Source organism: Schistocerca serialis, chromosome 3, assembly GCF_023864345.2.
Source record: "Schistocerca serialis cubense isolate TAMUIC-IGC-003099 chromosome 3, iqSchSeri2.2, whole genome shotgun sequence".
Taxonomy (NCBI): Eukaryota; Metazoa; Arthropoda; class Insecta; order Orthoptera; family Acrididae; genus Schistocerca; species Schistocerca serialis.
This window is the reverse complement of record NC_064640.1, coordinates 65,406,144-65,431,375: the sequence shown is the minus strand read 5'-3', so window position 1 is coordinate 65,431,375 and position 25,232 is coordinate 65,406,144. Positions and strand designations below refer to the sequence as shown.

Sequence of the window (25,232 nt, the reverse complement as noted above, 5' to 3'; positions counted from 1 at the left end):
GAAGTTATTCTCAAGATGTGCATGATGGGAGAGCAAATTGTCATCCATGAAGATGAATGCCTCGCTGATATGCTGCCAATATGGTCGCACTATCCATTGGAGGATGGCATGCATGTATTGTACAGCCACTATGGCGCCTTCCATGACCACCAGTGGCATACGTCGACCCCACATAATGCCACCCCAAAGCAGCAGTTGCTGCACTCACTGGAGAGCGTGTCTAAGGCGTTCAGGCTGACTGGGTTGCGTCCAAACACAATTGTCTGGTTGAAGGCATATGCGACACTCATTAGGGAAGAGAATGTGATACCAATCCTGAGCAGTCCATTCAGCATGTTGTTGGGCCCATCTGAACCATACTGCAGGGTGTCATGTTTGCAAGGATGGACCTTGCCATGGACATTGGGAGTGAATTTGGGCATCATGCAGCCTACTGCACACAGTTTGAGTCATAACACGACGTCCTGTGGCTGCACAAAAAGCATTGTTCAACATGGTGGTGTTGCTGTCAGCGTTCCTCCGAGCCATAATCCATAGGTAGCGGTCATCCATTGCAGTAGTAGCTCTTGGGTGGCCTAAGCGAGGCATGTCATTGATATTTCCTGTCTCTCTGTATCTCCTCCATGTCCGAACAACATTGCTTCGGTTCACCCTGAGACACCTGGACACTTCCCTTGTTGGGAGCCCTTCCTGGCACAAAGTAATAATGCAGATTGATCGAACTGAGGTATTCACCATCTAGGCATGATTGAACTACTGACTACGGACCCCCTCCATCTAATAGGCGCTGCTCATGCGTGCTTGTTTACATCTTTGGGTGGGTTTAGTGACATCTCTGAACTGTGTCTGTAATACAATGTCCACAGTCAACGTCTATCTTCAGGACTTCTGGGAACCGGGGTGATGCAAAACTTTTTTTGATGTGTGTATATTGTATTCCTTTGGTTTTTATGTGAATATTTGGTCATTAATTGATTTGCCAGATGTAAAGCCTGTCTGATATCTCCCAATTGTTTTTTCTGCAAAAGGTTACTGTAGCTACACTGTAACCTACAATACAAAATGTTTCATATGAAGGGAAGTAATGGTGAGGGTTTTCTTAAGGTTCATAGGAGATAGACTTTACAGTTTGGAAATAAAAATACAGGAATGAAAGTTTGTGCTGTACACATTCACTACCAAGTACCAGAAGAAACAACATACCATTAGTAATAGGAAATGTTTATTAACAGAAGATGCTTAATGTTTGCTCAGGAACTGTTTATAAAAATTATTGTTCATAAAATAAAAAAGTAGAGAACTGGAACATGTGAACAATTTAAAATCTTATTTATTAATTTCATTCAGAATTACAATTTATCAACATTAAACAGAATCTAGATTGAATTAGGTATGTGACAACCATCAGTGCTGCATTTAATTTCAAATTTGATACACCACGGTTGTGTGGAATGTCAGCATATGGTCCAATTCGTGCTGCATAACCCATGACGTGTGCAACGTAGTGTTGTTCATGGGAAGTATGGAAGAGGTGAGCCATTGGCCCTAAGAGGAAAACAGGAAAAAAATTAATGTTTTTTTTGTCGGTGATCCATGGAAAATAATCAAAAATGTACATTCTAAGTTCAGCAAGATTTAAAGCACAAGAGTCATGTGAGAAATGTCTTCTTATCATATGCCAAACCTGGAAGCAACAATGAACTACATACTAATCTTCAACTTATCAAATTGGCTGTTCCTTCATCAGAAGTAGAGGCCTTTTTATGGGGTGCAGAAAATTCCATCAAGTGTTTTTTCCCCTAACAGTAATTTAGCATCTTTTTAAATTCATTGTTGCCCTCAGTTAATGGAATAACAAATTTACAACATAAGCTTTTAAAATAGCAAATAATCAATTCTTTCAAATTATGTAAGTGTCAAAATGACATTAAAAAAATCTAACCTTGAACCTACGAAGCAATTCAGTACCTAAAATAATTAATGAGCCTTTAATGACAAAGTGGCCACCTAAATTTAATTGTAGTGAAAGCCTAAGAAGTTTACTTTATTCCTTGGTGTTGCAGCTGAATAAAAATTAAGAGGTTTGTCTTTCACGAGATGACTTTGAATACTGACGTCCTGCTGGTATCTATGCTCTCTGTCAGATCAGCTGATTGGTGGTAGTAGATTATTACACATGGCACGCAATGTTATTCTGAGTTATCTATTTATGAAGTTCTATGTAATTACAGCACATATCAGTACCTTGTAATTGATTACAATTGTTGTTTTCATTTTTGCAGATATGGTGAGAGCATGTGTGAGTGTTTCTGGTTCTTGAACTTATGGAAACTACGCAATAACTAATCTTGAGAAAGTTTTAAGTAAATTCATGAAAATAAGATGCCACTAAACAAGACTTCACAAATTTTTAAAATACTTGAAGGAGCTCAATCTAGAAAAATGAAAAATAAACATAAAACTGGCAGACAAACAATTTTTACTGCTGATGAAGAAAAGCAGTTTTGTGATTGTGTGATTCAAATAGGTGCCTGTGGTTTCCCATTAGTCTTGTTGGACATAAGGTTAACAATTGAAATGATGGTGGACAGAATGAGATGGATAGGAGCAACCTTTAGGCCTATCAATATTCTTGGCAAGGAGTGGGGTAATTCATTGGTAATAGTCACAAGGCATTGTTATCAATGAGGCAACATGGCAACATAAATCCAGACAGAGGGTCTCTTACTAGAGAATTTGTTGATGAATATTTTGAAAACCTAAAACGTCAATGGATGGTGTACCAACAGAACGCATTACAGATGTTGATGAAACGAACTTGTCTGATGACTCAGAATGTAAGACTGCACTTATTAAATGTATCAATAATTATCCTGATAAGGTAATGAAACACTCCAAAACTGCAATCTCTGTCACATTCTGTTGCACAGCTACAGGTACTTTACTGCTGGTATATGTTGTCCATAAGTCAAAAAATATGTGGTCCTTCAAACGGTTGGTTTGATGGGCAGTTCTTCACTGTGCACTTGCCTCATGCTAAAGGACTTACTGGTCCAGGGGTGATTATCAGAGCTAATCTCTCAAGTATTTTTCTGTTAAAGTCATAAAAGCTGCTAATGGTAATAATATTTGCTTTGTCTGCTTATCTCTTAATTGCACTAAGACTTTGAAAGTCATTAGCAAAATGGAGAACAAAATCAGGGATAAATAATTTACCAAAAAATTTTTTCCCTCCCTTATTAAGACAAACATTGACTCTAGTTGAAGTCACATCTTCTGCAAATTAGATTTCTGGATTCTGGATAGTGGTATTCTTCTCCTGGACAAGCTGCATATTACAAGGAAACTACCTGAAAAACTGTGCCAATCTACTACTGATCTATTTCACTGATCAGACACTAGCTTCCTCATGCCAACATCTAGTTTTGTTATGGGAGACGGTCATCTATCAAAACAGCTGCATATACCTTGCTCTTCATAAGATGGAAAAAAGAAAGAATCAGAGAATTTCAGGATAATACCTAAATGATAATCAGCTGAATGATGACATCCTGTATAAACTAAGCACTAGTGGTGACAGTGGAGAGCAAGAGAGTTATTCACAGTACTTAACTGAAGGACATGAAGCAGAGCAACAAGCTGACAGGCACTTATATGATGTACAAAACTGTGCATAAAGGGAAATATGTTCTTCTGTTTGCTGGGAAGAAAAGTATAAAATATTTTGTTGGACTACTGAGCAGTGAAGATGAAATTAAATTCTTGAGAAACTGGAATCAAACAGTCTTTTTTGTTTGACTTAATGTACCTGATGCATCAGGTGTTGTAAAAGATGATCTTTGCAGAGTTTCTCCCGAGCCTAAAGTGGATAGGAGGGGAAGACTGTCTTTTGGTGTTGTATTTGGTAGTTATCTTATATCATTCGTATATTTTATATAGTTATCTTATATCATGCTTTGCTGCAGGGATCTATGGCCATTTTATAAATAATATTTTACTTCTTTTGCTGAATGTGCTTTAATAATATGAGTGAAGCTGATTCTGAAAGTCCTAATTTGGAATATATTGTACCTTTAGTTACCTAACATTTGTTTTCCAGAATAACAAAATGTAGTCATAAAGGTGTCAACTATTTTTGTTCTATTGAAGGAAATGACAAATAATAATAATAATAATCAAGACTGTTAAGCAAGTTATCTAAAACTGCTTTTATACACAACAAAATATTCTCTTGCTTATGATAGGGTGTCATTGAACAACAGTAGCTGGGACTTGCAGAGAATAGAAAAATAATTCAATTTCCAAAATGACCGTGACCAGCATGTGACTTTGAACACTGGAAAAAACAAACAAAAAGACAAAAAGGTGTGGTTAATTCATGATAATGATTAACTTACCAGCTGCATATACAGTAACATCTCCTCCTCCATGTGATGCTTCATCTGTTAAAATTGCTGCCTGCTGGTGGTAATCAAAACTTGTGTAATCATAGTTTTCAGGGTTGTCACGAATTATTTCAGTTCCATTTACAACAGTATAATTAAATGCAAGATTGCTTCCAGTTGAATATGTTAGTATTGTATATGGAATATTGTCAACCACTGACTTCTTAGCTATACCTAAAAATGAAAATTTTGTGCAAGTCGTTTCTTACTAATTGTGTAATTATAAAATATGTACATTTCATTTACCCACAATAAAACACCCTAAACAGATTCAAATCATGTGATATACTACTTTAAATATGTTGGTCAGTGTAATTACATTATTGTAGCCCCATTCATATGTGTGTATTGTATTGTATTGTATTTTTATTGATCCAGGCAATCATAGTATTGTACAGCTGTACAAATGATATTGGATAGGTCAAGAGAGCTATTTACAAGTAATTTTTACAAATTGATTTTTACATTATTTTGTAGCAAGGAAATTATCTATCTTAAACAAAACAGTTAATAAAAATCATAGAATTGTAAGGTTGTACATACGATATTGGACAGGTCAAGGGAACATATTTACAAGTAATATTTAATAATTGATTTTGCATTATTTTGCAATGAGGAAGTTAGTTATCTTTAACAAAACAGTAAATACAAATGTTGTATGGTAAAATACAAACAGCCAATACAAATGTAATAGTAAAGTAGTCCAGTGTATTTCATAGACATGCACAGTATATAATAATCCAGTATATTTCGTAGACATGCACAGTATATATTTTTCAGACCTAATTGAACATTTATCATATTGTTTACATTTTTAACCCCTTTCAAAAAAATGATCAACTGCATAAAAACAATGGTCCAAGAGATATTTTTTTAACTTATGTGAGAAGGCTCTTGGGTTCTTTGTTGCTTTGATTTCATTGGGTAAATTATTATACATTTGTATCCCAACATTTAAAACACTTTTTTGGTAGCAGGTAGTTCTGGACTGAATCATATGTAGGTCATATTGCTGCCTTGTTGCATAGTTATGAATATCTCCATTGAATTTTAGTGTGCAGTCATTGTTTAACAGGTATGACTTGACAAATGAGACAATATTATAAATGTAAGCAGAGGGCAGTGTCATAATGCCATTTGTTTTGAAATGTTGTCTGCATGATTACATATTATGCGTATTGCCTGTTTTTGTATTTTGAAAATATATCTACCTCCAGGTGAGTTCCCCCAAAATATGATTCCATACTGTAATGTAGAATGGAAGTAAGCATAATATACATGTATGAGAACAGATTTTGTGACTGATTTTTTGAATATCCTTAAAATGTAACACACAGTTGAGAGCTTTTTTGAGATATAATTTGTGTGAGTCTCCCACTTAAGATTTCCTTCAACCTATATGCCAAGAAACTTGACAGAGTCCACACACATAAGCTCTTGGTTATTTAGAATCACATCAGGCATTTCTTGTTTTTGGGATGAGAGTCTGAAGTTGATGTACGTTGTTTTCTGTATGTTTATAATCAGTTTGTTCTTGTTGAACCATTTGCTGAGTGACGACATAAGCGGTTTAATTTTTTGGTAGTGGTCCTCTGTATCAGTACCCGTTATTAGAATACTTGTGTCATCGGCAAATAGTGTGGTATGTCCTGTAGCAAGCTTCGTGCTTATATCATCAATGTATAGCAGAAACAGTATGGGTCCCAGGATTGAGCCTTGTGGCACACCATATCTAATGGGCATTGTGTCAGAGGAGTGGACAGTAGATCGATGGGTGGTTGTATTCTTTTTATCAAAATTAATTTCAACTTTTTGAAATCTGTTTGACAGGTAAGATTCTAACCATTTGTTTGCAATTCCTCTTATACCTTTATTTGCTAACTCCTGTGTATTGAGTTACGAAGGAATTGTCTGAGAAGAAGAGATGTAACTTGTTAAAGGAGCAAAAGTATGGGAAGATATATTGTAAAATAGCCCTGTGATTCTTTCTGCACATATTCTATGACTGTCTATGATCAATTAATAATGGTGCAATAAAATTTCACATAAAATAAATTACAATTAAATAAGTAAATACTAGACACTCAAAGAAATGATTAGTTTGCCTAATGCTGAGGGTCTTTTGGCGAAAGTAAACAAAGTTGTCATCACCTGAAGATTGGTTTGAACACCACAGTGCTTTACTAGGCATGGTGCTATCAGAGATATTATGCTGTTACCTTCCTCTCACCTTTGAAATGACTTACCCAGCTTGTTACTGGTCGATTTTATAGATGGCATTTCTAGTGCAGTTTTAGAAAAGACTGATAACGAAGTTTCATGAAAATTAATAAATGATCCTTAACCAACTCATTGTCATTAAACTCTGAAAACAATCTCAATGTATTTATAGTATGCAGTTCAAAGCTTATAAGTGATTTCTGCCTAGCATATGCTTCAGATATAAGGGTGCAGAGCTAGAAGTGGTTGGTAATGTGTGGGATCACATGGAGCCCTGAAGAAAGACATTAATGGCTGTCTATTTGCTTCTGATGAAGAGGTACATGCCTGGGTACAATCATGTGCAACTGTAAATATTTTTCCATGAGGCAGTGACTGTCTTGCATCACAGTGGGATAAATGTATTACATTACAGTTATTACCTTTGAAATAATAAACAGTTTACTTTTCTTCCATCTGTCTCATTTTAATTTGATTGCCCTTATATTATGTGCATTATGGATCCTGTTGGACATAGGTCACATAAAAATAAATAACGCTGTCATGCTTAACTTATTTCCATTCCATAATTTCACATTTAATTTTGTAATGTTATATTGTGTTTGATCTTAGAATTTTAGTGAGTTATACAGGATGATAAACCTATTTTGTAGATGTAAGTGACATGTGCTATTGAGAACAATTCTCTGTTCAAGATTAATGCACTAGATTATCATTAACAGTGGAGCTAATAAACTCACAGATGCTGTACAGAGCCTGACATGATTCCATTCGACCTATGGTCCAAACATGAATGGAAGAGGAAAAACTCCTAATAAATGATACAGTGGGAATTACCCTTTGCTATGCCCTTCACGGCAGTTTGTAGAGCACAGATGTATATGTGATGTATGTAAATGTACACTCTTGAGACTGTGCTGAATATTAGTGATTTAAATTGCTGTTTAACACCTCTAAAACCAATTACTACACCAATTTTTAGCAGATGCATGTCACTTGAATGGTGGCAACATTCACCACTTAACATTTTCTTTCACTGTCTCTTATTTTGACCACTATCTTGTCAACAGGAATTTCCTCCACACAAAGGTATGTGCCACTGACAGCATCAACATATGACCAAATTTTTGGAGTGTTTGAAGAGGTTTCACAATAGCAGTTTTAAGCGAAACAAACCATCTTGAACTTTGAAAATGTTTTTTTACAAATACACACACACCAAAAAAAGTTTTGCATCACCCCTGTTCCCAGACCGGAAGATAGACATTGGTTGTGGATATTGTATCACAGACAATCCCTTTTACTTTTCAGAGATGTCACTAAACCTGCACAAAGATGTAAAAAACCATGCATGAGTAGTGCCTATTAGACGGAGGGGGTTCGACAGCCAATCAGTTCCTGTCATCCCACTAGGCAGGAGGTACACAACTTGTGTTGTCTGTTGTTCAACCATGCCTAGTCAGTCAATACTGCGGTTCGATTGTGTCTGCATTGTTACTTTGTGCCATGAAGCACTCTCAACAAGGGAAGTGTTGAGGTGCCTCGGAATGAACCAAAACGATGTTGTTCGGACACCAAGGAGATACAGAGAGACAGAAACTCTCAATGACATGCCACGCTCAGGCTGCCTGAGGGCTACTACTGCAGTGGATGAACACTACCTATGGATTATGGCAAGGAGGAACCCTGACAGCAATGCCACCATGTTGAATAATGCTTTTGGTTCAGCCACAGGACGTCGTGTTACAACTCAAACTGTGCCCAATAGGCTGCATGATGCTCAACTTCACTCCCTACGTCCATGGTGAGGTCCATCTTTGCAACAACGACACCATGCAGTGCGGTACAGATGGGCCCAACAACATGCTAAATGGACTGCTCAGGATTGGCATCATGTTCTCTTCACCAATGAGTGTCGTATATGCCTTCAACCAGACAACCGTTGGAGACGTGTTTGGAAGCAACCCAGTCAGGCTGAATGCCTTAGACACACTGTCCAGAGAGTGCAGCAAAGTGGAGGTTCCCTGCTGTTTTGGGGTGCCATTATGTGGGGCTGACATATGCCGCTCGTGGTCATGGAAGGAGCCATAACGGCTGTATGATACATGAATGCCATCCTCTGACTGATAATGCAACCATATCCGCAGCATATTGGTGAGACATTCGTCTTCATGGATGACAATTCATACACCCATGATGCACATCTTGTGAATGACTTCCTTCAGGATAGTGACATCGCTCGATTAGAGTGGACAGCATGTTCTCCAGGCACGAACCCTTTTAAACATGCCTGGGATAGACTGAAAAGGGCTGTTTATGGACAACATGACCCACCAACCACTCTGAGGGATCTACGCTGAGTCGCCATTGAGGAGTGGAACAATCTGGACCAACAGTGCCTTGATGAACTTGTGGATAATGTGCCATGATGAATACAGGCATGCATCAATGCAAGAGGATGTGCTACTGGATATTAGAGGTACCAGTGTGTACAACAATCTGGACCACCACCTCTGAAGGTCGCACTGTATGGTGGTACAACATGCAATGTGTGGTTCTCATGAGGAACAAAAATGGCAGATATGATGTTTATGTTGATCTCTATTCCAATTTTTTGTACAGGTTCTGGAGCTCTCAGAACTGAGCTGATGCAAAACTTTTATTGATGTGTGTACATAGCCTTTCCAGCTATAGGTTAATGTAAGTGAACATTTAAAACTGCAACATCAGGGTGGACGGCACAAAACAAAATTTTAATTTTGTGCAAATACGGTATAGTAGAAAGGTCACATTGTAAAGTTTGTAGGTGATTTGTAGGTACACAGAGCTACCAAATATGGCAGTAACAATAGTTCTAACCTGGCAGGCACTGAGTTCCACTAAGCTGGGATGGCAGATACAGGTATGGCATTCTCACTGATTCTACTCTGTAGCAGTGTTTATCAATCAGAGTGGTTGGTGAATGATGGCAACCCATGACCAGATGTCTCCAGAGGTGAGAGATCTAGAGAACATGCTGGCCAGGGCAATGACTGAATACCCTCTGTTTTGAAATAGGTCAGGACATCAAATGAAGCAATAAGAAACTGACACAGAATGAACACATCTGAAGTGTAATATCAGATGTCCAAATTACCAACTGTGAGAACAAGGTGTGACAGTGTTCTGTACCCAGTGGCATCCCATACCATCAAACCAGGTGCTGGATCTGTATGATGATGATGCATGCAGTGCACATAGCAACGTTCACTCTCCTTCGAACTTCTACACACGGATACATCTATTGCGATGCTGTATGCAAAACTGGGACTCATTTGAAAAGACAAAATGGAGACACTCCTTTGTCCTGTGTTGACACAGAGGGCATCACAGTTGGTGCACCTTTCTTTGCTGTCTAATATTTCCTCATATACTGAAAACATGTGGTATTACACCTACCTATTTTGTGTAGTTGTTTTAAAACACTAATCATTTGCATAACCAAGCATGTACAGCAGTTCATAAAAATTTGGCATTTGTTTCATGCTGTCTTCATGGTGATGCAATTTAGTGGTCAGCAATATAGTCCGGTTCATAAGGAATGAGATGGTGAGTTTGGAGATGGTAGGACATTGGCTGAGTTACTGTTCTATTGTGGCAATGCCATTGGCACGAGAGAGGGTGATGTGTAGGAAAATGGATTCAATAGTGATGAGTAGGAATCCGGGTGGTAATAATATTGGATGCTTGATAGTCAAGGAACTGGTTTGTGTCATTAATATGGGAAGCTAGGCTGCAGGCAATTGGTTTGACATAAAACTCCACCCCTCTAATGGCTCCATTCAAATCTCTCTCCAAACCAAGCCTGTTCCCTATCAAAATTACCTGCATTTTGATAGCTGCTATCTGTTTCACACCAAAAAAGTCACTTCCATTTAGTGTGGCCACCCGTGGATGTCACATCTGCAGTGGCAGTCCAATTGCTCAGCCAGTTTGTTGAGGGTATTGCTGAAGCCTTCAGAGACAGGCTGCAGTACTGGCACAATGAAGTCTCCTGGGACAATGTAGTGATACAGGTATGTGTTTGTGTGTATGTATGTGTACTCTATAGCTCTTGAAAAAAGATTCAGCCAAAATCTAGCAAACTTCTCAGTCTTGTTTCTGTATCTTTTGATGTCTGAGCTCCTGTACTATTAGGCGAGTTGTTAGCTTTACTCATTAAATTCTTTATATTACACTTTTGACTAGCATCTGCTAATGGACTACAACATTTTTAGATTTTGTTAAGTGCACAATTTTACATTTCTAAACGTTTAAAGCAAGCTGACGATCTTTGCACATTTTTGAAATCTTTTCAAGATCTGGCAGAATATCTGTGCATATTTTTGGGGCAGTACTTCATTGCAGATAAACACAACATGAACAACAAGTCTGAATTTACTGGTATTATTATGTGCCAGTTCATTAGCATATGACATATAGCAGAAGTCTCAGCACATAAACTGAGGCACACTTGAAATTACTTCTGCATCTGTTGATGACTCTCCATTCAAGATAATATGTGGAGTTCTCTAGTATTAATAGTAACAGTTTAATTTGTCAGTCGATCATTCAGTACAATAGTATCAGACATGTCACGTTTACATGGAGTTTAAAAATTTCACAGTGAAAAGTTTAAAAATCACACAATTACATGAATATATCAATAAAGCTGTCAGTATATCCAGGTTCCTGGCCATCAATACCCAGGAGGAATACTCCAGTACTTGTGAATAAACACACTTTAATTACAAAATAATCACTGTCGGTACAGAACAATAGATCTTACATCACTGCCACTGGAACAAGAGTACCAAAAACAATCAGTCTCAAAGACCTTCTACACCTCCCTGGCTGATCCTCTCATCTCAATTGGTGGTGGGTGCCACAGAGGACAACACCCCCACCCCCTTCTCCGGTAATGCAGACACAGGGGCAAGGAGATGGAAGGGATCCCATTGAGGTCCATTGCCCTTGATCCTGGCATTGATGTTGGCATCACCCACATTCAGTGGGATCTCAAATAAGCATAGGAACATTACATGTGATGTCGCACCATTGTCAGTCATGCACAGGCTTAGAGAACATGGGGAGAGTGTTGTCTCGTAGGTGAATGGTCGGTGCGCTGCACAATGATGGAAGATGTTGATGCTAAACATCACATCTGGTGCTTACTGTGGTGAATAGGCCACATGCTTTCCTGTTGAGCTGCCAACAATCCAAGGTTTGATGGTAGTTTGTGCTGTAGTGGGTGAGGTTTGTACTAGAAAGGAGGTTGCATTGAGAAGAGGGATGGAATCACATGAGTCTGAGAGAGCTTCACATTTCGCTGACTGTGTAAAAGGTATATCTGCTGGACAGACATCATTTAATGTCCATGCAGGCTTCACCCTGTTTATAGAAATAGTCTGGCATTTATTGTTCAGTATGATGTCCACTGTGTTGTTGGACCTGGCCAGGACATGTCATGGACCAAAGTAAGTTGGCTACACAGCTGGGCGGATGAAGTAAACTCTGAGCATAATGAATTTGCAGTTAGCAAGTGTGTTGTGGATGAATGTTTGGGGAGCTGAATGTAGGTAGGGTAGAGGCATGCGCAGTCTGGAAATATGGCATTAAAACTTTCCAACCAATGCCGGTAATTTGGCTGAAGGCATGGCTGATGAGTCCCTGACAAACTCGACTGGGAGAGCGAATTGTTCCCTACAAAGTACTTCTGCCAGTAAAGCCTTAAGATCATTCTTATGCATGACACAGATTCCTAGTAGTATCCAGTTTAGCTCAAGTCCACAGCTCTTCGTGATACATGAGTGTTGTCTTTAACATACAGTACCATCATTCTACAAGGCTGTTGCTCTGTGGGTCATAAGTGGTGGTATGGAATTTAGCCATGCTGCACAAGGAGTATAGTTTTTCATACAGCTGGGACTTGAACTGCTGACCCTAGCTGGCTGTGAATGAATATGGACACCAAATCTCATGGTCCACATGTGCATACTTCTATCAATAGCCAACATTGCATATCTGTAGCTCTCGGGCGGTGGTAGAGGGCCAATAATGTCAAGATGTGTCTTGTGCATCCTTTTTGAACATCAGAGTTTGCTATTGTTGGATGATTATGATGCCCAACATTTTTTGGCATAAGGTGCTGTGTGTGACCATGCCTGGCAGTACCTCCTAATGCCCAACCAGACAAAATGTTCTGTAATCAAATGTGTTGCTGTTTTAATACCAGGGAGTGCCAGATCATGTACTAATGAGAAGATTCCTCTTCACATAGCATCTGAGACAATGGGGTGCAATTACCCACAGAGATGTCACAAATTATGGGACTGGCAGCCCTGGGTGACCATTATGTAACTATGGTAAGATTTGTGGATGTGACATGTAACAACGCCTGCACTGTCCTGTCCTCTTGCTGTAAGCAAGCCAACTCTTTGTAATTCCATTTGTAAGTAATTGCTGAAACCTTGGATAAGTAATGCACCACCATATTTTCTGTTTCTTTAACGTGTCTGATGTCTGTGGTGTACTGACTAATGAGATCTGTGTGCTGAGAATGGCGGGGCAGGCAGATCTGCTGTGGGTTATGGATGGCATCTGTGAGGGGCATGTGACTGGTGTATATGGTGACTTCTCTGCCTTCAATGTTATCCCAGAAGTACTTCACAGCCTCATATATTGTGAACAGCTCCTGTTTGAATGCAGACCACTTAAATTGCAAACTAAGTGGTTTCTTAGAAAAGAATCATAAAAGGTGGTTGGAATCACTAACTCATTGTAAAACAGTGCTGACCGCAGAATCACTAGCATCTGTGGTAATAGAGATGCACGTGTCTGGGTGTGTGTGTGTGAGTGTAATGCCATATACTAAAGTGACTCTGAGCACCTTGAAGGCTTGAATCACGTTGTCTGTCCACTGAACCTTTCATGAGTAAGGCGTTTGCTTACCTGCTAAGGCATCCATTAGTACAGCCTGAATTAACATGGCCATGGGTAGGTGTCATCTATAAACGTTTATGGTTCCTAGGAAACAACTCAATTCTTTGAATGTTGTAGGACTAGATAGGTTATGGAAGACATAAATCCACTTGAATGGCAGCTGGACGCCATCAGCATCTACCGTCTGTCCCAGGAATGTCATTGGTGTAATTGAGATTTTTCATGATTGATTTCCACCCCATTGCCCTTCAAAGCTTGTACGACTTGCTGGAGGTGTGATTTATGATCCTTTATCGAGGTGGAAAAGATTAAAATATCATCCAGATTGGCATAGCAAAAAGGCATCTTGTACAAGACTGAGTCAATGAACCATTTCCATGTGTTCCACATCCCTGAGTCCCTAAATCATGAAACAGAACTCAAACAAGCTGAAACAGGTGATCAGTGCCATTTTAGGAATGTCTCTTGGAAACATGGGTTATCTACAAGTATGCTTTATGACAGTCAGTCACACTAAAGACCCATGCACTGTTAAGAAGTTGTGCAAAGTCGTGTATATCTTGAATATGATAATTGTCAATGATAGTTCTAGCATTAAATCACCTGTAGTCACCATTCAGTCGCTAAGAACTGTCTTTATTGAGTACAAGATGACTGGGGGACAGCCAGTTACTCTCTAAAGGGCATATAGTTCTGTTTTGGAGAAGTTACTGGTCCACCTCCATTGCATGGTGAAGCTTATGTGGTGTTAGCCAACATGCCATGTGGCACACAGGTAGACTGTCAGTGATATTTGTCTTGTGGCATGTTCCATTTGAAATTGATGCTAGTTTACCATCTTTTAGTGGGGTGGGCAGGGAGGGGGGTGGGGGGTCACTACTGAATTAACAGGAGAATAGAACATGCTGTCACTAACCTGTTTACCCATGTCACTGGGATTGCCTTGTATGAGGTATCCATAGTAGAAAGCATTGAGTTATCCATGGAAGGGAATCAAAGCAGTTGAGGAGTGTGGTGAGCTCAAAGCAGATCTCTTGAAGCAGTGTTGATTAGTTGTTGTGTCTTGGCATTTCTTACAAAGATAGTGTTGACTTCAGTGTGTTCCATCACAAAGCGTGTGCGCGAGACAACCAACTGCTCTTATAGAGATGCTTGTTCAGTGAGTACAGATGTGACTGAGTCAATTGTGAATTGCAAACAGAGTATGTCTGTCTTGGTTTGATGGTGAATTAAGGTTTGAAAATGCAGATCAATGGAGGACACATGAAATCAGAGGAGATCTATTTCCATAATTGTGTCATCTACGTCAGCCATGTGAAAGGTCCATGGAAAGTATACATCTGGTATGAGCTGACTTTGCAGTTTGATTGCACCATGGAGCCTTATATCCATCTTGTTAGCCACTCGTAAAGATAGTTTCACCAGCAAGGTATGGCCAGTGTCATATGAAATGGATATCACACTCAAGTCTGCTCCTGTGCCAATTAAATACGAGAGATTTGTTGAGATGTCCTGGATGAATAACCAACATTCTCCATCTGTAGAACTGATGAAATTGAAAATAGCTTGATGCCCATCCTTATTGCTATGGGTCGTGGTGCCTAATTTGACCTGCATGTCACAGATGCCATCTGTAACCCAGTTGCAGGTCTGCTGCTCTACCATTTTCAGCACATGGATCTCATTAGTCAGTACACCACAGACATGCACAGAGAGATCTGCAGTTCTGTGCCACATCACTGAATGTGTTGCGAAGCCAGCAGAGGGGTAAACTGCGTGAGATGCATGACTAGCACCAGTCGTGCTATCTGTATTCACCTGCTGGAAGGTCCTCGGGTGTTCAGCTGTAGACCTGTCTGCAGTTGGGCCCACTCAGGTAGTGGTTAGTGGGAGGTGTGGGTGCCTCCTCTTGGCCGCTGAACATCACATGTGCCTGTGACGCTCATTCTACCTCTGCCTCTGTCAGTTATGAACGGGGCTACTGTTGCAGTGTTGCTACCTGCCCTGCTCCCTGGTGTGTTAGATGCTGCCATGAGATGGTGATGCTTCTTAACTTGGAGTGCTTGGTCAGTCAGACAGAGTGTGACATCCAATGGATCTCTCATATGGGACAAAAGTTGTAATTTTAGTTCTGCAGGCAATTTTCCTAACCATAGTATGTACAGGGCAATGTCTGGCACATATTCTGGAGTAACCATAGCATGTAAACATCACCACAGCTGCAATGGGCATCTGTCCTCATAGATAATTAATTGCATGGCATTTGCCATAGGATGAGAAAGATGGTCAATAACAATAGCTTTAACCATTTCATATTTGTGGAACGACAAGTCACACATTAGAGCAGTGTTATTGTGAAGATGACTAATGAGGCAAATACTTCTCAATTATCTATTATTCCAATCTCGTATAGTGTGCAGAAAGAACGAACACCTACATCTTTCTGTACAAGCTCTGATTTCCTTATTTTATCATGGTGATCTTTTATCCCGATGTAGGTTAGTGTCCACAAAATATTTTCGCATTCTGAGGAGAAAGTTGGTGATTGGAGTTTCGTGAGAAGATTCCGTCACAACAAACAATGCCTTTCTTTTAATGGTGTCCACCCCAAACCCTGTATCATTTCTGTGACACTCTCTCTCATATTTTGTGATAATACAAAACATGCTGCCCTTCTTTGAACTTTTTTGATGTACTCCGTCAGTCCAATCTGGTAAGGATCCTACACTGCACAGCATTATTCTAAAAAAGGACGGACAAGCGTAATGTAGGCAGTCTCCTTAGTAGATCTGTTACATTTTCTAAGTGTCCTGCCAATAAAACGCAGTACTGTGGGCATCTAATAGGCTACCCACTAAAATGAACCACATTGTTGGGTTGTCTTTGTGTACTGAGGGCAGCTTACAGCATCAACCCAATGGGATGTGTTGGATAGTAACTGGTTGAACTGGTAGTCTCGACTGCTGTGTGTGAGGCAGATTCACGTGCAGTTAAATGAAGTCTCAACTGAGAAGGGTAGAAGTCAATCTGTCTTACACCATCATGTAGCCTGAGGTTATCATGGCATTGGAAAAATGCTGGCCACACATATCACATAATGTGGAAGATGCAGATGTTTGGGCATCTGGCACAGCAGCAACAATCAGCATCATTGGAGAAAATGGAATGCATTTTGTTAAAACAGTTTAAATGTGAACTTGTGCAAAACAGATGTGTGTAAAAATTCAGGCTGGGCTTGTGAATATTGACCTGCAAGCAGAAGCCAAGGTATGTTCATGGACTGTGGAAAGTGCTCTTCAGGGATTGTAAGGCAGACATCACTAATTCCCGTGACTGGTGATGTTCTCTGATGTGGATGCTCAGATGTGCTTGAATGAGGTGTGTCATAGTCTTTCCACCTAAATAGGATGTTGCATGTTATGTCTGTTTCTCGGGTAAAACCATCATCCAGATGAGACATGTCACTCGCGAGAGTGGTAGCAGGGATTGCGTGCTGCTGTGCTCCTTGGCTGAACTGTCCACTTGTAGTCTGTCATGTGGTTGGCCATACGATCCACAGTGCTGGTTCCCATGGTAACTGCACACGTTAGATGAAGACACAAACACAAAACAGGATCATAACTGTGGATATATTCAGATTCCTGGCCATCAATAGCCAGAAGGAATACTCCAACACTTGCAAATAAACACACTTTAATTAAAAAAAAAAAAAAAAAAAAAAAAAAAAAAAAAAAAAACAGTGGTAGTACCAAACAATAGAGCTATAGAGCTCGCATCACTGCCACTTGAACAGGAGTACCAAACACAATCAATCTCAAAGAACTGCTATACCTCTCTGGTCAATCCTCTCCCCTTGACTGGTGCTGGTCACCACAAAGTCAATAATTATCTTAATATAGGTACATAAAAACATTGTTATACACACAGATGTTTTTTAGCATATTACATGGAATTACAGAAATATATATTAATAGATAGCTTGCTTGTTTATCTTAAAATAGCTACTTAAAAACAATGAATACATACAGATGTACACTCATCAGCCATAAAATTATGTCCAATTGACCTACCATCAATATAAACCCATCCAGGCCTTAGAATCATCTGGTGAGGAATGACTGCTAGTTGGACAAATGCACGGTGCATGTAGTAGCAGTGAGTGTGCTGTCCATGTGCTATCTAACTGAGTTTGACCGAGGGCAGTCCGTGATGGCCTGGAGGCTCAGGATGAGCATTTTGGAAACTGCACAAATTGTCAGGTATTCGAGGAGTGCTGTGGTGAGTGTCTTTAACATGTGGCGAAACCAACATCATGCCACATCCAGACGTTGTGGGGTTGGGCAGCCACCCCTCATTAAAGATGTCAAATGTCATAGGCTGGGCAGACCAACACCAACTCAAAGGAAGGCCTCGGCGCTTGTTCGTGACGTCACGTCAGCTAGGCACGGCGAACGTCAGGTCTGTTGCAGGCATACTCATAATGGTGGTGTCTCCCTCTCTGACACAGGTAAATGTGAAACTATTGGTGGTAGTTGACCAACACACATTGTTCTGAGAGATTTCTGTAATCAATTAATTGTGCAATTCATTACACTTCTTAACAAATAGTGTACTCCTGAACTTAAATTTCCACCTGTTTTAAGGATTGACATACAAAAACAACTTCATGGTCCAGCAGCAACAGAATTCGTGCTTCTTTACCTTACTTGTAAATCTGAGGAAGTTACATTTGTACTGGGTTGCTTTTACAAGAAACTGTGAAAATATTGGTGCTCTTCTTTAGGTATCTTGGTTGATTATGGAGTGAGGAGCACTGAATGTTAATGAAATATCTTGCGATGGTACACGTTGGGGGAGGGGGTGGGGGACAGAAGAAGCGAAAGAGAGATACTTGTTTTATCAAATAAAATTTTTTTATCTTATAAAGTTTCTCCTTTCAGTTACAAGAGGGAAATATTTATCTTTCCAAATGTGCATGTTTGAGAAAGTTTAAGCTCAGCAGTATTTTCGATGTATGAAGCTATTTTGTTTCCTGTTTAGAATTCCTTTCATTGAAAACGACTAATCTAATGACTGGCAACAGTTGGACATTTAACATGTAAATTAGTTCACATTTCCAGTGATGATGTCAACCGAAAAGAAATAAATAAATAAAAGAAATGAGTTAATTGTAAGGGGGTTGGGGTAAGTTTCGACAACAAAATGGATCAAGCAAATATAGTTACTTGAATGTAAAATTTCCGAAGCTTGCAATGGGGCAAAGCATCTTCTCATATTGATCTACGTTTGTTTCGACAGGATTCAGTAATACAGAATTATGATCTTCATTTGTAGCTTTACGATAGCAAGAAAATCTTTCATCTAAATAAAACTGCAGAATCCAAAACAATACCAAACATTTTGTCCAAAAATAAGAGATTTATAGTGATAAGTACGGCCAGGCGTTTCTGCCTGCAACAGACCTGGCATTCGTCGTGCCTAGCTGAAGTGATGTCACTAACAAGCACCGAGGCCTTCCTTTGAGTCAGTGTTGGGCAGACTGGTAAAACAGGACAGGCAGCAAACAACATCAAACGTTAATGCTGGGCAGAGTAGAAGAGTGTCTGAACACACTCCTCATGATGGGCCTCCACAGCCGATGAACCACGTATGTGCCAGTGTTAACACCACGGCATTGGCAGCTATGTCTAAAATGGGCACATGACCATCAGCATTGGATGGTGACGCAGTAACAGAGTGTTGCATGGTCTAATAAATCCCAATACCTTTTTCGTGATGCTGATGGGAGGGCTTCCCGGGGAACAGCTCCTTGGCACCTGTACTGTGGGACGGAGACAAGCTGGAGCAGATCCATTATTCCCTGGGGAATATTCATGTAGGCATCCATGGGTCCAGTGGAGCTTGTGTAAGGCACCATGATGGCCAAAGAGTATCATACACTGGTTGCAGCGCACATAAACTGCTTCGTGACTATCACGTTTCCCGATGGCAGTGGCATTTTTTAACAAGATAATGAGTGGCATTTTTTAACAAGATAATGTGCCATGTCACAAGGCCAGGCATGTGATAGAGTGGTTTGAGGAACACAGTGGTGAGTTCCAGTTGATGTTTGGCCCCCCCCCCACCCCCCAACTTACCAGATCTGAACCTGATAGAACACATCTGGGATGCGACTGAATTAGGCCTCAGAAGTCATTGCCCCTTCCCCAAAACTAATGGGAATTAGGTGATGTGTGAGTGCAGATGTGTTGCCAGTCCCCTCCAGCGACCTACTAAGGCCTCATTGCTTCCATGCCATGGTGTGTCATCACTGTCATCCATGTTAAAGGAGAACATACCAGCTACTAGGTAGATAGTCATAGTTTTTATTGTTCTGGCTAATCAGAGTATATAGCATACATGAAAATAAATGTATGCTATCTGAAAAGACTGCATATATTTGTATGGTTACATATAAGCACTCTACTTTAGCTTTTAGCTTCAAGATATTCTTTAACACTGTATGTACATATTTTAACAAAGTGGAATTTTAATTTACCTCTGAAAAGTTGTGAAAATTTGTGACAGGTTTGAGGATTTCATGCTAGAGAGATAGAAAATATATTTCTATCATGAGTTGGTTTCCAAACTATCTGTTCTAAATAATTTTTAGAGAATACATTTAGTATTGTTTTGCAGGATCTCTCATTACATCCCCACTTGGAAACTGGAATTTCTCCACTCGATCTGTGAATGATTAAAGTGTCATCTAATGATGACAGCATGATAGGGAAACATATACTAACAACTGAGGTTTTTTCTAAAGTTTTCAGTTATCAGTCTGTTTAGGGTGAGTCTGGTGGTTGACAGAAGGACCAAATTATAAGTTGATGTCCACCCTTGATGCTAACTCTAGTCCAAATGATCTTGCATGCAAATTCAGTTTCCATCTCAATGGATTTTAGTTTATTGTCTAATGTCTACAGCCAGATTCACCCCAAAAATCTCACTGCTGTCAGTTTTGGGCTATACCAGGTTCTGTATACCATGAGCTGTAGTGCTTTTTTGGAATGCTTTAAATTCTTGCACCTTGTTCCAAATATTTCAGCAGCTGATCACTATTATTTTAACAGTCTCATCTATGTGGAGCACTTCTTTGGATCTTACACTAATATGGCAGTGTCTCCTACAGCTATCATTTCTTGGAGTGGATGGAGAATTGGCTAATAATAATAAATAATAATAATAATAATAATATAGAAAGAATTAATCTTGTTTGTATCTCGCACACAGTCAGCTACATGGGTAGCAGTCTCTGGTGTGTAGAGCATCCCTGGCTCATTTAGAGGGTCCCTCCCATGGCATAAGTCTACAAAGCTGCAGCCTAGCTTATTCTTATGTGATGAAGTGATGAATTCTAAATTTAATACAAAATAATTGTCTTCTATTGCTCAAGAGCTACATGAATTTCCTTTTGTGTGGTGGTGAACCCCTTATTTTTTCACTAACAGATCTCCAAACTTGACTTCACTCTTCCTACTCAGGTTTAAGCGATAAGAAATATATCATCATATTCCTGCAGAATCCACTGGAATAGCAATAATATGAGATCACACAGCTGTCCCACAGTGCCTGCCTGGATTTATTTTCACTAGCTTTACAGCAGAGTTAACTTACGGCTTTCCCCATTAACCATGGACCTTACTGTGGTCAGAGGGCTTTCACACCTCAACAATACAGATAGCTTTACACTACGTACAGCCACAATGGAGAAGTTTCTGTGGAGAGGCTGGAAAACCTATGGTTCCTGAAGAGGTATAACAGCCTTTTTGATAGTTGCAGGGGCAACATCTGGTTGATTGACTAATTTGGTCTTGTAACATTAGCCATCATGGCCTTGCTGTGGTGGTACTGGGAATGACAAAGCAGGAGAAACTACAACCAATATTTTCCCCAAGGGCATGAAGCTCTAGTGTATCGTCAAACGATGATGGCATCTTCCTAGTTAAAATATTCTGGAAGTAAAATAGCCCGCCATTCAGATATTTGGGTGGGGACTACTCAGAGGTTGTCATCATCAGGAAACTGGCATTCTACCAGTTGAAGAGTGAGATGTTAATCAAGTAGGTGTGTTAGAAAATTTAAAAATAGAAATGGATATGTTGAAGTTATAGTGGGAATTTGTGGAGTGTGGTGGCAGGAAGAATATGACTTCTGGTCAGATGAATACAGGGTTATAAACACAAAATCAAGTAGGGGTAATACAGGAGTAGGTCTAATAATGATTAAGAAAATAGAAATGAGGGTAAGCTATTGTGAACACCATGGTGAACACTTTATCATAGCCAAGGTGGACATGGAGGCAACATACACCACTGTAGTGGAAGTTTATATGCCAATTAGCTCTGCAGACGTTGAAGAGATTGAAAGAAAGCTTTATTCAGAGAATTCATGGAGACAAAATTTAATGGTGTAGGGACTGGAATTCAACAGTAGTGAAAGGAACAGAAGGGAAAATAACTGAAGAACATGTAATGGGGGAATTGAATGAAACAGGTAGCCTGGAAGACTTTTGCACAGCTATAGTTTAATCATAGCTACCATTTGGTTAAAGAATTGTGTGAGAATGCTGTATACATTCAAGACACCTGAATACACTGCCTGAATACACTGAGAGGTTTCAGACTGACTATATAATGGTAAGAATGAGATTTTGAAATTAGATTTTAAACTGTAAGACAGTTCAGGGGCAGATATGGTCTCTGACCATATGCTAATTTATTGGTTATGAACTGGTCATTAAAAGTGAAGAAATTACAAAAGTGAGGAAATTAAATAGATGAGAACTGGATAAATTGAAGGAAACAGATATAGAAAATTCAGAAGGAAAATTAGGCAACAATTGACAGCAAGAAGGGAAAGGAATTCAATAGAAAACGAATTGACAATTGGTGCTGCTGGATGTGTGGAGGGCACACTGTTAGAAAGACTTCTACAGAATCCAGGTACTACAGTGGGTCTTGTACTTTGTGCACATATGACAGGAATACCCTGGCCACTCAATGTATTGGGGCCTGAAGACAATGTTACTGAGGCATTGAAACTAGAAGCTTAAATAAAGTTTGAATTTCTACAAAAGTTCGACCAGCTGTTGTTCCTCACACCATATTTTTATGATGCATTTATGATTACTTTCTCTAATTATGTTATCAGTTGCAATCTTGCTTTTATTAAATTTTAAATTCACTAACAAAAGTTTTGCCTGCCTACCCTTTGATTTCCAGCTTTCTCCAGTACCCTTTCACCCCCTCCTTTGCTTCTTGCCCCTGACTGTTATAATTCAAATTTCACATGTTAAATTTTACTTGAAGCACACAAATCTTTTCTTCTTGTTCTGTGATTTTCTGATTTTACTGGCATAACCTAAAAGTTGAAAGAAGAGCCTCCCTGAGTACTCCAGTCTCTTCACTGCAGCATGCTGTATTTGGTCCAATGAAACCATAATGTATACTTTTTCACAAAAAACTCCCCATTTACAGAGATATGGCAACATCCACACTAGTCACATGCAGCTAATTAGTTTTATAAAACTTTTATTGAAGATTAAGTTAAACAAAAACAGTAGATATACAAGAGGCTTTGTGAATGTTTCTCATATGCATACATATAAATCTGCTGACAGAAGAATGGAAATGCACTTTTCACACCATATTTGCCTTATTTAATCCAACACTAACATGTATGATAATGTGACTACAGTAAATAATATTTATATGAGCAAGAAATGTGTAAAAATACTTCTGATCTCTTACTTATTAAACTGTTTTGAACAGCAAAATTCACTGTGATTTCATGGGCATACTGTTGCCAACTATTCTGAGCTCACTCCAGACTGAGTACTGTCTTACAACACATAGAATTGTTCTTCGGCAAAAGAAACCAGCAGTGAGTGGTGTCCAAATTGCAGTACCATGTTTTCATAGTACGCGTGTTATACCGGAATCAAGATGAGAGGACAGTAACCAGTTTAAGTGCTGATTTGCTCATTATCTTATGTGACAATGAAATAAATATGGTATTGGTTTTTAAGTACTGTTTGTGTCTGCTGCCTATCTAAATTTGATAATAGAAAGTGAAAATATAGACATATATGTAAGGGCACTAATAAGCATTCTATTAAGCACCTGAAACCAACAAGAAAGAACCGATGTTCATGTACTTACCCAATATATTACTACCACGTGCAGGATAACCATTTATGGATAAAGAGTGGGTGTGATCACTAGTAACAATAACCAGTGTATCAGACAATGCTTCATTTGTTTTCAGCTTCAATGGATCATACTTAATTGTATTTAAGGTCTCTTCTACTGCAGTGTCTAGTGCCAATGTCTCCTGCAGTGCCCTTCGAGCATAACCCCTATGGTGAGCCACATCAATTAGACCACCTTCCACCTACAACCAAGAATAGCAGAAAAGAAAATAATTTACAATATTCCATTTTTTAGTATACAACTATAGAAAATAACTCACCACCAGCACATATCCTTTTTGATTCTTCTGAAGAACTCTAATTGCTGTAGTAGTCATTTCATGAAGAGATGGCATACTAGAACCTGCACTAACATGCAGATCATCATAATTCATGTGTCCATTGGCAAATATACCTGAAATGCATCCAGATTATAAATAAGGTGATAGACATTAGTAACTATCAAAGAAACTGTTTGACACCATGGAATGCATGTCAACAAATACGGTAAAAGGATGCAAGTGTCTAACATAAGCAATGCTCTTGAAGAGATCTCTCTCATCAGCAAAAGTAGAAATAAGTCTGTTATTGTGCTGGGTGATCCTTCACAGGGAATCTAACAGATTGGACCAATTCCCATTATTAGCAGAAACATTCAAACTATTTGAAAACACCACTCCTCCAATCATTCCTGCACCTGTGCCCATTGAAACTGTACCATTGGAAGAAATACATACAGTGTCGTCAAAATACTCCTTCAAACCTAATGGAACAGCTGAAGGGAAGACTTCATATGCAGCAGCACCTGTATGTGAATCAACACAAACAGGTCTTTTATACAAAAGCAAGACCGCACCAGCAGTTACAACTCAAGTGGGAAACGTTAGTCCACCGCCAACTTGTGAAGCAGCAGCATTTAAGGAGGAAGAACAGTCATCAATAGCAGAAACAGCAACACCAACCCCCACAGGATCAAGTGTACAAGCAGACAGTGTAGAAACCTCACCAACAGGAGATCCACCCTCTATGGCAAAAAGGAGCACAGTAGTGACTGCAGCTGCTCCACATAGGATGTGCCTGAGATCAAGAAAGTCCTCAGCTGCAAATGGGGATTTTTTATGGTACTGGGGCAGAAGGGGGAAGGTTCCAATCAGAATGTAAGTAATGTAGTTAATAACAACAAATGTGGGTGTTACCAGCACAACAGCTCCCTCTTCCCTGCAGAAAACTGTTCCTGTAATACTGGTATGTCAAAAGTAATAAAACTCAGTCCCAGCAATGGTAACACCACAACTAATCATGTAATTAAAAATGAGCTCAAAATTTTTCACCAAAATATTCAAAGCCTGCTCTGTAAGTTAGACCAATTTATTGTA

The 25,232-nt window shown here is 39.3% G+C and overlaps 1 protein-coding gene across 1 annotated transcript in view; it reads right to left on the bottom strand.

Annotated features, from left to right (window-relative positions):
- Nucleotides 1–1,301: 1,301 nt before the first annotated feature.
- The window catches only part of LOC126469713 (alkaline phosphatase-like), a 244,989-nt gene continuing 221,058 nt past the window's right edge, over nt 1,302–25,232 (bottom strand). The window contains exons 6-9 of the mRNA XM_050096898.1: nt 24,138–24,271; nt 23,828–24,059; nt 4,398–4,619; nt 1,302–1,545 (exon numbers count right to left, since the gene is read on the bottom strand). Of these exons, the coding sequence (XP_049952855.1) occupies nt 1,340–1,545; nt 4,398–4,619; nt 23,828–24,059; nt 24,138–24,271 (794 nt within the window). The 3' untranslated portion in view covers nt 1,302–1,339. The remainder of the gene's footprint in view (nt 1,546–4,397; nt 4,620–23,827; nt 24,060–24,137; nt 24,272–25,232) is intronic.